The 14,450-nt window shown below is 49.2% G+C and overlaps 1 protein-coding gene across 1 annotated transcript; it reads right to left on the bottom strand.

Annotated features, from left to right (window-relative positions):
• Positions 1-1,372: 1,372 nt before the first annotated feature.
• Positions 1,373-9,624, bottom strand: LOC137543665 (SUMO-interacting motif-containing protein 1-like). The gene is made up of 2 exons (XM_068264791.1): positions 8,849-9,624; positions 1,373-2,533 (listed from the first exon to the last, which is right to left on the bottom strand). The coding sequence occupies exons 1-2, from the start codon at positions 9,603-9,605 to the stop codon at positions 2,109-2,111; spliced, it is 1,182 nt and encodes a 393-aa protein (XP_068120892.1). The 5' UTR covers positions 9,606-9,624; the 3' UTR covers positions 1,373-2,108.
• Between the last annotated feature and the right edge of the window lie 4,826 nt (positions 9,625-14,450).

Genomic DNA, 14,450 nt, shown 5'->3' with positions numbered 1-14,450 from the left:
GGCACCATCATTGCCAAGTCCCTATAACTGCCTTCCCAGTGGGGACCAGACAGGGTACATATTGTTTTCCATAACAGGCAGTAACAGCATAACGGCTCTCTTCAGCCAACAACAGATTACCAACTGGTAAACTAAAACATTGATAGGTAACATTTTATGCAGAAAACCTTGTCTTTGTTTTTACCTTCTAATCCTAAATGGAAAAGATACCTGGACAACTTTGTGCTTTTTTTTCAATATGTCCTTCAGTTATTTATTTATCAAGTGCAATTCAGGCTAGTGATGGTCGTGTCTAGGAGAAATCACGGAGAAGCATGTGATCATCAGTTTGGTCAGGTGATAGATATGTAAGTCTCTGATTTGCTAGTCAAGATTATGTGCTAAAGCAGCATGTGATCCCAGCAAATCAGAGCTTTGTAAATCTATCAGCTGAACAAACAAATCACATGCTTCTCTATGACTTCTCCTAGACACGACCACCACTAATCGAGACTCAGTTTTCTTAACCAGCTGAGCGGTCTGGACGAGCTCAGCTCGTCCAACACCGCCAAAGGCTGCCGCTCAGGCCCTGCTGGGCCGATTTTCACCAAATAAAAAGCAGCACACGCAGCCGGCACTTTGCCAGCCGCGTGTGCTGCCTGATCGCCGCCGCGTGCAGCGGCGAAAGAGGGTCCCCCCAGCCGCCTGAGCCCAGCGTAGCCGGAACAAACAGTTCCGGCCAGCGCTAAGGGCTGGATCGGAGGCGGCTGACTTCAGGACGTCGGCTGACGTCCATGACGTCACTCCGCTCGTCACCATGGCGACGAGGTAAGCGAAACACGGAAGGCTGCTCATTGCGGCCTTCCGTGTTACTTCTGGCCGCCGGAGGCGATCGGAAGAACGCCTCCGGAGCGCCCTCTAGTGGGCTTTCATGCAGCCAACTTTCAGTTGGCTGCATGAAATAGTTTTTTTTTTTATTTAAAAAAAACCCTCCCGCAGCCACCCTGGCGATTTAATCAGAACGCCAGGGTGGTTAAAGTACTTCCCCCACGGCTGTGGTGGGATCCTCAGCCGGGAACATCCTGGGTTTCCCATATATGTATGCCCAGAACTGTGCACGGCCATTCAGGCAAGTAGATGGCACACGGATAGAGAAAAAGCATACAACCCACTCCAACTGGGTTTAGTTGGAGCTCTGAATGGGGGGGCAATACATGCAAAGTGGAGGGGAGGCTGATGAAACTGAGAGGTCGCAGAGCTTATGGGGCACCAAAGAAGCCACAGATATAGGCAACTCCTATATGTTTGCTTAGTTCAGGTACCATTTAAATGCACTGAACAGAATATTATTTAAAATCAATTATGCATTAAAGGGGTTTTAGAAGAAACACAGTTTTGACGAAATAAACTTTAATACTATATCTGCTGAACCAATTCAAATACACTCATCTCCTCCTCAGTGACTTACAGCTGCCTGATCATCTCCAATCAGTCTAAACCACACCCCTTCCAGTCACATGGACATGCAGGAGAGTCATGGTGAAGCCCCGCCTCCCTACTGGCCAGACTATTCTGGCTGTCAATCTATCAGAGAGAGGTGTGGTTTCAGGGTGGCGGACCCGTGAACTGGTATTATCCTATTTTATTTGCATATATCGCAATACTTACACAACTTTTAGTGCATTATTAATTCAAAGCCCAACTTCAGGCACCGTTTATATGCAGGTAGATACATTTAGCAGATTTTGTTATATGAATTATGCATATACAGTAATACATTTTGTAAAATGCAGGTTTTTTAGTAGGGAAACAGCTGCTGTGGCAATGGAAAAATTCTCATTTGCTCAGCAATCTCCTACTGCCTGCCCACTCTCTCTTCTAGTCAGTGTCAAGCTATGATAGGCTACCCATCAGCAGAGGGGTGTGGCTTCAGATTACAGCACTCTCACTCTTTAGGAATAAAGGGGGAGGGGTTCAGACTGGCTGGGTGTGAGCTGGCGTCTGTCAGTCTATGAGATTGGCATACTCCTTTAGGAACTAATATTCTTTATGCATAATTCATTTAAAATAAAATTGCACCAGATGCATCTAAGAACGGTGCTTGAAGTTGGGCGCTGGAACGGCGCCCTTTAGTGTGGCGGCAAATCGCTCAGGAAGTCCCACATACTGTCCTGTAAGATCTGGTTCATCGCCTCTAGCCGATTGTTCTTCTCCTGCAGCTGCCTGCGTGTTTCCTGGAGCATTCGAATGTAGGCGATGGCATACTGCAGAATGAGGGTGCGGGGGGCCCGCTGCAGACCTGCGATTGCTGGGATACTTTGCTTCAGCAGAGAAAACCTTGCCTTGAGCTCCTGCTTGGAGATCCACCCTCTGTATTCCCTGGTAAGTTCGGCAGTGGGAGGAGTCTGCGGCACCACCCCGGGCTGAATGATAGGATGCTCTGTGCCACCTGCACTAGCCTGCTCTACAGCGCCCGCAACTGATTGGGAATAGAAGATATTCTTCAGCATTTGACTGGGAGTGTCACCACCTGAACGACGAATGTCCTGTTCACCTGAAAGGATGAAACAAACAAGCAGGTTTATTACAATGGGCTTGGTTCACAAAAGGGTGCTAACTTAGCACGCCTAAAAGCCCCTTAGCACGCCTAAAGCCCTTTAGGGCACGCTAAGTTTTGCACGCTAAGTTTAGTGCTGCCCATAGCTAAAGAGAAACGTTGCATCGGGTGTGCCAAAAACTTTGCACTGTGCAACGTTTCAGGCGCACTTGGTGCAACGTTTTCGGTGCGACGTTTCGCGCGTTACGGGCAACGCTAAAGTTTGCGTGCGATCAATAAAAGCTTTAGGCGTGCTAACTGCTTAGCACCCTTTTGTGAATTGAGCCCAATATCTTTTATAAAACTTGTGCCATTTGTATTCACTCTGACACTAACAGAAACTTCTCAAATACTTCAAAGCTTCAATACTTTCTGCAAAGACAAGAAGTTTTAAATCAGGATGATACCATTTATTGGCTAACTAAAAATGAATAAGAATAAACAAGCTTTCGGACTTGCAGCCTTCATCAGGTTTACATCCTGTTAGTTTGCAGGCTGATGGTACAGACAGCTATACACATGCAACATTTTCAGCATAAATACATGTCATTAAGATGCCTTAGAAACAGACCATCTAAATGGGGTGAGGGGTTGTTAGCTAAGGATCCTTGTTTACTCCATGCTCACAGATCTGGGAGTTGGACTGACACAGAGGTATCGTAAAACTACTACTGCTACTACTATGCTTGAAGATACCGCAATGTACCGCGCTTTCCTGGTTTTCTGCTACTACTTCTGCAAAGACAGTGATGTTATCTACCCTGCAATGCTACATGTCTTAGTCATCAAAAGTAGGTAAATTTTGCTGCCCGATTATTGGCAATCATTTTGCGGAAATGCATGCTGCTATTTGCCCTTCTGCAAGCCCCGGCACCCGGGATTCTATCAGGCGGCAATATTTAAAATGATTACCGGGAAAAAAGGCCGTCTTTCCTTCCAAAATGTACCTACTTTTGCAACATATTGCTGCCTCGCAGTGGAGGGGGAAGTAAAGGTTTTGGGGTCAACAGGGGGGGGTTAGGGACCACTAGGGGATGTCTTAGTATTAGGCACCACGGGGGGAGGGGGGTGTTACGTAAATCAAGGAGGGTCTTAGGGTTAGGCACCACTGGGGGGGGGGTCTTAAGGTTAGGCACCACTGGAGGGGGTCTTAGGGTTAGGCACCACCGGGGAGGGTCTTAGGGTTAGGCACATCCAGGGGAGGGTGTCTTAGGGTTAGGCACCACCGGGGAAGGGTCTCAGGGTTAGGCACCACTGGGGGGGTGTCTTAGGGTTAGGCACCACTGGAAGGGGTCTTAGGGTTAGGCACCACTGGAGGGGGTCTTAGGGTTAGGCACATCCAGGGGAGGGTCTTAGGTCTAGGCACCACTGGAGGGGGTCTTACGGTTAGGCAAATGCAGAGGGGTCTTAGGTTAGGCACCACTGGGGGGGGGTGTCTTAGGGTTAGGCAAAACCAGGGGGATCTTAGGGTTAGGCACCACTGGAGGGGGTCTTAGGGTTAGGCACATCCAGGGGAGGGTCTTAGGGCCAGGCACCACTGGGGGGGGGGTCTTAGGGTTAGGCAAAACCAGGGGGATCTTAGGTTTAGGCACCACTGGGAAGGGGGGGTGTTAGGGTTAGTTATTGGTAGAGGGAGGGGCCTGTGTGAGTGTATGGTTAGATTAGCCATAGTAAAGTATCGGTAAACATTAGTGATATTTTACTATCAGAATCCAGCAGTAGAATATCACTAACATTAGCAAGATTCTAGTAGCGGCAATCCCCTGCACTCTATTTTCCAGGCACCTTTTTTCATGTGGAGTGAGGCTCTGCACATTACTGGGACACAAGAAGCTGAAAAGGTTTTGCTTCAAATATTTGGTAAAACAAACCTCTCTCCAAACATCTTACATTTCCCAAAATGATCCTACCTATGTCTGACCCAAAGTAATGATCCTACCCTGTAGCCTCTAAGTAATGTCATCAGTGTAAAACACAAAGGCACAGCAAACCATTCCTCAGTGTAATAACAGCCTGGTGGACCCCTCCCCCCAATGCAGAGTAGGGCAGCTGAGCACACATACCTGCTCTAGTATCAGGTACTCTGCTCTACAGCTACTCACCCTACTGCAAGCATAAGGCTTGCAATGCATGCTGTACAATGGTAAATGCCATCATAGCATGCATTTGTCAAGACATGGCAGGGGTGAAGGAATACAACTGATGGCTGGATGGTGTAATGGTTAAGGGCTCTGCCTCTGACACAGGAGACCAGGGTTCCAATCTCGGCTCTGCCTGTTCAGTAAGCCAGCACCTATTCAGTAGGAGACCTTAGGCAAGTCTTCCTAACACTGCTACTGCCTATAGAGCGTGCCCTAGTGGCTGCAGCTCTGGCGCTTTGAGTCCGCCAGGAGAAAAGCGTGATATAAATGTTATTTGTCTTGTCATGTCAGAATTTTGACCAAAAACATAGACCTAAGTAAACCCTGTAAATTAAAAAAAAAATGCAGGGGTTTGGTGAGATCCGACAATTAATTGAAGGATCCTTCCAGGGTACAAAGGTTGAGAAAGCCTGGGTTACTCACTATCGAGCCACATGCCCAACCTGTTTTTATTGCTGGAGGCCTGGAAAACCAGCAGATCTTCCAGAGACAGAGAGAAAAGTGCAGGAGAAACCAGGAGCTCCTTATAGTGTGCTATGTTATTGCTAGGTACACAATATTCAATGTGCCATCAGATCCACAGGTCCAAACGATTATTTCCGACATGACCGATCAGATTCTGATCAACAATGGGATAGATTTTGTGCAGTAGTGATCTGAAAATCGACCATAATTGACAGGGCTATGGAGTCGGAGCAATTGTGGGTACCTGGAGTTGGTGGTTTCAATAAACTGAGGAGTCGGATGATTTTTGAACCAAATCCATAGACTTTGTAAAAATTAGACTAAGGAGTCTGAGTCGGGAGTCAGAGCAATTGTGGGTACCTGGAGTTGGAGTCGGTGGTTTCATAAACAGAGGAGTCTGAGTCCGATGATTTTTTTTACCGACTCCACAGTTATTGATCAGGAGTAGATCGGAAATGTTGGAAATTATCGGTACGACCCGTCAATCTGATGAAAAACAATACAAAATGGTACTCACAAATTCAGGTTGGGTAACTGCAACCACGTTTAAAGGCTTGGGTGTGGTGGCTCCAACCACCCCAATAGGTTTGGTGGCGCTACAGAAAGGCGCATAATTGGGGTCAATGAAAGGCTGAAAACCGCAAATGGCCCAAACTAATTGCAGCCCCTGATAAGGATTGTGAGAGAAGGAGGCACCCCAAAAATATAAAACACTAAAACTGTAAACGTTAAGAGGAACTTACTTCTAGAGATGAAACGGTGGGGGTAAAAAAAAGGTAATCTACTGAAAAAGCAGTTTTTCAAGTTTACCCCTACCTTGAGGTTTCACCTTTTGAGGTAAGTTCCTCTTACCTTTTACACTGTTTGTAAGTGTTTTATATTTAAGCGGCACCCCCTTCCCTTCCAATGTTTTTTGCTGTCTTTTTTCCATACAGTAGTTTGCAAAAGTATTCGGCTCCCTTGAAGTTTTCTACATTTTGTCACATTACCGCCACAAACATGAATCAATTTTATTGGAATTCCACATGAAAGACCAATACAAAGTGGTGTACACGTGAGAAGTGGAACGAAAATCATACAACATTCCAAACATTTTTTACAAATCAATAACTGCAAAGTGGGGTGTGCGTAATTATTCAGCCCCCTTTGGTCTGAGTGCAGTCAGTTGCCCATAGACATTGCCTGATGAGTGCTAATGACTAAATAGAGTGCACCTGTGTGTAATCTAATGTCAGTACAAATACAGCTGCTCTGTGACGGCCTCAGAGGTTGTGTAAGAGAATATTGGGAGCAACAACATCATGAAGTCCAAAGAACACACCAGACAGGTCAGGGATAAAGTTATTTAGCAATATAAAGCAGGCTTAGGCTACAAAAAGATTTCCAAAGCCTTGAACATCCCACGAAGCACTGTTCAAGCGATCATTCAGAAATGGAAGGAGTATGGCACAACTGTAAACCTACCAAGACAAGGCCGTCCACCTAAACTCACAGGCCGAACAAGGAGAGCGCTGATCAGAAATGCAGTCAAGAGGCCCATGGTGACTCTGGACGAGCTGCAGAGATCTACAGCTAAGGTGGAAGAATCTGTCCATAGGACAACTATTAGTCATGCACTGTACAAAGTTGGCCTTTATGGAAGAGTGGCAAGAAGAAAGTTATTGTTAACAGAAAAGCCTAAGAAGTCCGTTTGCAGTTTGCCACAAGCCATGTGGGGGACACAGCAACCATGTGGAAGAAGGTGCTCTGGTCAGATGAGACCAAAATGGAACTTTTTTGGCCAAAATGCAAAACGCTATGAGTGGCGGAAAACTAACACTGCACATCACTCTGAACACACCATCCCCACTGTCAAATATGGTGGTGGCAGCATCATGCTCGGGGGGTACATCACTTCAGCAGGGACAGGGAAGCTGGTCAGAGTTGATGGGAAGATGGATGCAGCCAAATACAGGGCAATCTTGGAAGAAAACCTCTTGGAGTCTGCAAAAGACTTGAGACTGGGGTGGAGGTTCACCTTCCAGCAGGACAACGACCCTAAACATAAAGCCAGGGCAACAATGGAATGGTTTAAAACAAAACATATCTATGTGTTAGAATGGCCCAGTCAAAGTCCAGATCTAAATCCAATCGAGAATCTGTGGCAAGATCTGAAAACTGCTGTTCACAAACGCTGTCCATCTAATCTGACTGAGCTGGAGCTGTTTTGCAAAGAAGAATGGGCAAGGATTTCAGTCTCTAGATGTGCAAAGCTGGTAGAGACATACCCTAAAAGACTGGCAGCTGTAATTGCAGCAAAAGGTGGTTCTACAAAGTATTGACTCAGGGGGCTGAATAATTACGCACACCCCACTTTGCAGTTATTGATTTGTAAAAAATGTTTGGAATAGTGTATGATTTTCATTCCACTTCTCACGTGTACACCACTTTGTATTGGTCTTTCATGTGGAATTCCAATAAAATTGATTCATGTTTGTGGCAGTAATGTGACAAAATGTGGAAAACTTCGAGGGGGCCGAATACTATTGCAAACCACTGTATTTTGAAAATGTTCCTGATAGAGGCCTCAGCGGGTCGGGTACCCGCGGGTAACCCGAAATGCGGGTCGGGTTCGGGTACCCAAATTGATTTAAGCTGCGGGTGCGGGTCGGGTGCGGGTAGCGGTCTGCGGGTAGTAAAAGCAAGCTAAAAACCTTTTTTAGCTTTGGTTTGTGTAAAAAAAATAGGTTTTATTAACTTTACAGCTCCCCAATGTTACTTTAAATGTGCACTTTAGAAGAAAATGTAAAAAAGCGGGTTGCGGGTATCAAATTCACCAGAAAGTGGGTCGCGGGTCGGGTATGAAAAAGTGGAGCCGCGCAGGCCTCTAGTTCCTGACTTCCTGCATAGACATGTCAAAGGCAACAAATTATAACAAATTTTTGTACAGTGAGAAAGAGTTAGAAATTTTAAAGGAAGCGTCAGGCAATCTATGCTCCCCCCAGATCTACTTACCCGGGGCTTCCTCCAGCCCCTCACAGCCGACATGTCCTAGTCACAACTCTGCTCCCAGCTGCCGGCCCGGGTCCACGCCGGTTCAGAGGCCAACCTCACAAGGTCGTCCTTTACTGCGCGGAACACTCCAGCCCACAGGTGTGGGATTGACAGCAGCGCTTGCGCAGTAGAGGACGACCTCGCCCTATGCACCAACAGGGACCCCAGGCCAGTGGCTGGGAGCAGAGCTGCGATGAGGGACATGTCGGATGCAAGGGGCTGGAGGAAGCCCCGGGTAAGTAGATCTGGGGGTAGCATAGATTACCTGACGCTTCCTTTAACAAATGTGTATTGCAGTCCCCCTTTTCCGGTTTACAGAACAACCTATTTTTTAAATAGAAACTCACTAAGTTTCGTATAGATAGATCAGAGACAGAAGGCGAGGGAAAATCTCTGCAGGGAAAACACAAACGACAATAATAACCCCCAATACATTCTAACATTTCCATGTTAATCAAAAAAGACATAAAAGAGCTGGTCGATAATTACTTTTATTTATAGTAATCGCCATAAGTAAAAAAATAAAGTTGTAAACTTTCCAAAAAAGGGTTTTGTCTGAAGTTCTAGTTTAGAGGTTATTATTGATTTTTGTATTTTGCCCTTCATGAACCGACAAGAACATTGATACACATACCTGATGGAATAGCAGAGATTGAAGGCTCAGTGGATGCCCCATGGAGACTCAAAACCCCTCCATAACTTTGGCTGGTGCCTTGTGGTGGAAGATATTCACTTGTGTGACTTGTGTAAGGCTCAGCAGCTGCCCCCTGGTTATGTATGACTTCTCCATAACTTTGGCTGGTGCCTTGTGGTGGAAGATATAGACTTGTGTAAGGCTCAGCAGCTGCCCCCTGGGAATGCATGACTTCTCCATGACTTTGGCTGGTGCCTTGTGGTGGAAGATATAGACTTGTGTAAGGCTCAGCAGCTGCCCCCTGGGAATGCATGACTTCTCCATGACTTTGGCTGGTGCCTTGTGATGGAAGATATAGACTTGTGTAAGGCTCAGCAGCTGCCCACTGGGAATGTATGACTCCTCCATGACTTTGGCTGGTGCCTTGTGGTGGAAGATATAGACTTGTGTAAGGCTCAGCAGCTGCCCCCTGGGAATGCATGACTTCTCCATGACGTTGGCCGGTGCTTTGTTGAGGAAGATATTTGTTTTCAATCTTTGTGTTTATGGAAAGTCCACTCTGCATGCATTCTCCTCTCAATAAGATTTGGTTCATGGGCCCTAGCAATGCACCAGACTGCTGAGATGAGACAGTCAGAGAACAGGTGCCAGCATTTGGATTCTCAGACGGGTCTGTAGACAGACCCTGGTAGTTCGGGACTAGTCCATAGCTTAGACTTCCACCTGAAAAAGATTGCCATTCTGTATCTTCCAGCATCGTCTGAGCAATGATACCACCACCTAAAACACACAAAACCCCACAGCCTTTCATCATTAATGTACATATGATTTAAGGGGACCTGAAGTGACATGTAACATGATGGAATAAACATGTGTATGTACAGTCCCAAAACTATATAGAACTAGCCTGTGTTTCTGTCTTTTTTTCTCAGAGGGTGCCACATACATACAATAGGGGGCTCTCGGATAAAGCTGACCAGTCAGGGTTGTCTCTCAGACGCTACTGCACCCAAAAAGATCAGCAGGGCAGCCAGGCAACTGGTATTGCTTAAAAGGAATAAACATGGCAGCCTCCATATAGTCCTCGCTACAGGTGCCCTTTAAAGGAAACATCAGGCATAATAATAAAAACCAGATTTACTTACCTGGGGCTTCCTCCAGCTCCATAAAGCTTATGTGTCTCTCGCCACAGCTCTGCTCCTTACTGCACATGCGCCGGTACTGTGTCTGTGCAAAATGCAGCGGGAGCGTGACCATGAGCAGCCACTGGGTCGACAGCAGCTAAGGAAGGGACCCGAGTGGAGCTGTGTCCCCTCCCCATAGTGCCTGCCTCCCTCCCTATGCAGTGTCCCAAGCTCTCAGTATTTCAGTGACGAGATCTCCCTTCAGTCGGGACACCACTAGGTACTTAATGCTGAGGGTACCTCTGGCTACCTCATGCTAAGGGACCCGAGTGGAGCTGTGTCCCCTCCCCATAGTGCCTGCCTCCCTCCCTATGCAGTGTCCCAAGCTCTCAGTATTTCAGTGACGAGATCTCCCTTCAGTCGGGACACCACTAGGTACTTAATGCTGAGGGTACCTCTGGCTACCTCATGCTAAGGGACCCGAGTGGAGCTGTGTCTCCCCTCCCCATAGTGCCTGCCTCCCTCCCTATGCAGTGTCCCAAGCTCTCAGTATTTCAGTGACGGGATCTCCCTTCAGTCGGGACACCACTAGGTACTTAATGCTGAGGGTACCTCTGGCTACCTCATGCTAAGGGGCCCGAGTGGAGCTGTGTCCCCTCCCCATAGTGCCTGCCTCCCTCCCTATGCAGAGTCCCAAGCTCTCAGTATTTCAGTGACGAGATCTCCCTTCAGTCGGGACACCACTAGGTACTTAATGCTGAGGGTACCTCTGGCTACCTCATGCTAAGGGACCCGAGTGGAGCTGTGTCCCCTCCCCATAGTGCCTGCCTCCCTCCCTATGCAGTGTCCCAAGCTCTCAGTATTTCAGTGATGAGATCTCCCTTCAGTCGGGACACCACTAGGTACTTAATGCTGAGGGTACCTCTGGCTACCTCATGCTAAGGGACCCGAGTGGAGCTGTGTCCCCTCCCCATAGTGCCTGCCTCCCTCCCTATGCAGTATCCTAAGCTCTCACTATTTCAGTGACGAGATCTCCCTTCAGTCGGGACACCACTAGGTACTTAATGCTGAGGGTACCTCTGGCTACCTCATGCTAAGGGGCCCGAGTGGAGCTGTGTCCCCTCCCCATAGTGCCTGCCTCCCTCCCTATGCAGAGTCCCAAGCTCTCAGTATTTCAGTGACGAGATCTCCCTTCAGTCGGGACACCACTAGGTACTTAATGCTGAGGGTACCTCTGGCTACCTCATGCTAAGGGACCCGAGTGGAGCTGTGTCTCCCCTCCCCATAGTGCCTGCCTCCCTCCCTATGCAATGTCCAAAGCTATCAGTATTTCAGTGACAAGATCTTCCTTCAGTCGGGACACCACTAGGCACTTAATGCTGAGGGTACCTCTGGCTACCTCATGCTAAGGGGCCCGAGTGGAGCTGTGTCCCCTCCCCATAGTGCCTGCCTCCCTCCCTATGCAGTGTCCCAAGCTCTCACTATTTCAGTGATGAGATCTCCCTTCAGTCGGGACACCACTAGGTACTTAATGCTGAGGGTACCTCTGGCTACCTCATGCTAAGGGACCCGAGTGGAGCTGTGTCCCCTCCCCATAGTGCCTGCCTCCCTCCCTATGCAGTGTCCCAAGCTCTCAGTATTTCAGTGACGAGATCTCCCTTCAGTCGGGACACCACTAGGTACTTAATGCTGAGGGTACCTCTGGCTACCTCATGCTAAGGGGCCCGAGTGGAGCTGTGTCCCCTCCCCATAGTGCCTGCCTCCCTCCCTATGCAGTGTCCCAAGCTCTCAGTATTTCAGTGACAAGATCTCCCTTCAGTCGGGACACCACTAGGTACTTAATGCTGAGGGTACCTCTGGCTACCTCATGCTAAGGGACCCGAGTGGAGCTGTGTCCCCTCCTCATAGTGCCTGCCTCCCTCCCTATGCAGTGTCCCAAGCTCTCAGTATTTCAGTGACGAGATCTCCCTTCAGTCGGGACACCACTAGGTACTTAATGCTGAGGGTACCTCTGGCTACCTCATGCTAAGGGACCCGAGTGGAGCTGTGTCCCCTCCTCATAGTGCCTGCCTCCCTCCCTATGCAGTGTCCCAAGCTCTCAGTATTTCAGTGACAAGATCTCCCTTCAGTCGGGACACCACTAGGTACTTAATGCTGAGGGTACCTCTGGCTACCTCATGCTAAGGGACCCGAGTGGAGCTGTGTCCCCTCCTCATAGTGCCTGCCTCCCTCCCTATGCAGTGTCCCAAGCTCTCAGTATTTCAGTGACGAGATCTCCCTTCAGTCGGGACACCACTAGGTACTTAATGCTGAGGGTACCTCTGGCTACCTCATGCTAAGGGACCCGAGTGGAGCTGTGTCCCCTCCCCATAGTGCCTGCCTCCCTCCCTATGCAGTGTCCCAAGCTCTCAGTATTTCAGTGACAAGATCTCCCTTCAGTCGGGACACCACTAGGTACTTAATGCTGAGGGTACCTCTGGCTACCTCATGCTAAGGGACCCGAGTGGAGCTGTGTCCCCTCCTCATAGTGCCTGCCTCCCTCCCTATGCAGTGTCCCAAGCTCTCAGTATTTCAGTGACGAGATCTCCCTTCAGTCGGGACACCACTAGGTACTTAATGCTGAGGGTACCTCTGGCTACCTCATGCTAAGGGACCCGAGTGGAGCTGTGTCCCCTCCCCATAGTGCCTGCCTCCCTCCCTATGCAGTGTCCCAAGCTCTCAGTATTTCAGTGACGAGATCTCCCTTCAGTCGGGACACCACTAGGTACTTAATGCTGAGGGTACCTCTGGCTACCTCATGCTAAGGGACCCGAGTGGAGCTGTGTCCCCTCCTCATAGTGCCTGCCTCCCTCCCTATGCAGTGTCCCAAGCTCTCAGTATTTCAGTGACAAGATCTCCCTTCAGTCGGGACACCACTAGGTACTTAATGCTGAGGGTACCTCTGGCTACCTCATGCTAAGGGACCCGAGTGGAGCTGTGTCCCCTCCTCATAGTGCCTGCCTCCCTCCCTATGCAGTGTCCCAAGCTCTCAGTATTTCAGTGACGAGATCTCCCTTCAGTCGGGACACCACTAGGTACTTAATGCTGAGGGTACCTCTGGCTACCTCATGCTAAGGGACCCGAGTGGAGCTGTGTCCCCTCCCCATAGTGCCTGCCTCCCTCCCTATGCAGTGTCCCAAGCTCTCAGTATTTCAGTGACAAGATCTCCCTTCAGTCGGGACACCACTAGGTACTTAATGCTGAGGGTACCTCTGGCTACCTCATGCTAAGGGACCCGAGTGGAGCTGTGTCCCCTCCTCATAGTGCCTGCCTCCCTCCCTATGCAGTGTCCCAAGCTCTCAGTATTTCAGTGACGAGATCTCCCTTCAGTCGGGACACCACTAGGTACTTAATGCTGAGGGTACCTCTGGCTACCTCATGCTAAGGGACCCGAGTGGAGCTGTGTCCCCTCCCCATAGTGCCTGCCTCCCTCCCTATGCAGTGTCCCAAGCTCTCAGTATTTCAGTGACGAGATCTCCCTTCAGTCGGGACACCACTAGGTACTTAATGCTGAGGGTACCTCTGGCTACCTCATGCTAAGGGACCCGAGTGGAGCTGTGTCCCCTCCCCATAGTGCCTGCCTCCCTCCCTATCCAGTGTCCCAAGCTCTCAGTATTTCAGTGACAAGATCTCCCTTCAGTCGGGACACCACTAGGTACTTAATGCTGAGGGTACCTCTGGCTACCTCATGCTAAGTGACCCGAGTGGAGCTGTGTCCCCTCCCCATAGTGCCTGCCTCCCTCCCTATGCAGAGTCCCAAGCTCTCAGTATTTCAGTGACGAGATCTTCCTTCAGTCGGGACACCACTAGGTACTTAATGCTGAGGGTACCTCTGGCTACCTCATGCTAAGGGACCCGAGTGGAGCTGTGTCCCCTCCCCATAGTGCCTGCCTCCCTCCCTATGCAGTGTCCCAAGCTCTCAGTATTTCAGTGACGAGATCTTCCTTCAGTCGGGACACCACTAGGCACTTAATGCTGAGGGTACCTCTAGCTACCTCATGCTAAGGGACCCGAGTGGAGCTGTGTCCCCTCCCCATAGTGCCTGCCTCCCTCCCTATGCAGTGTCCCAAGCTCTCAGTATTTCAGTGACGAGATCTCCCTTCAGTCGGGACACCACTAGGTACTTAATGCTGAGGGTACCTCTGGCTACCTCATGCTAAGGAAGGGACACGAGTGGAGCTGTGTCCCCTCCCCATAGTGCCTGCCTCCCTCCCTATGCAGTGTCCCAAGCTCTCAGTATTTCAGTGACGAGATCTCCCTTCAGTCGGGACACCACTAGGTACTTAATGCTGAGGGTACCTCTGGCTACCTCATGCTAAGGGACCCGAGTGGAGCTGTGTCCCCTCCCCATAGTGCCTGCCTCCCTCCCTATGCAGTGTCCCAAGCTCTCAGTATTTCAGTGACGAGATCTCCCTTCAGTCGGGACACCACTAGGTACT

This window comes from Hyperolius riggenbachi, unplaced genomic scaffold (assembly GCF_040937935.1).
Source record: "Hyperolius riggenbachi isolate aHypRig1 unplaced genomic scaffold, aHypRig1.pri scaffold_151, whole genome shotgun sequence".
In the NCBI taxonomy this organism is placed as follows: domain Eukaryota; kingdom Metazoa; phylum Chordata; class Amphibia; order Anura; family Hyperoliidae; genus Hyperolius; species Hyperolius riggenbachi.
Note: the sequence above shows the minus strand (reverse complement) of the source record. Positions and strands in the feature narration are given on the sequence as shown.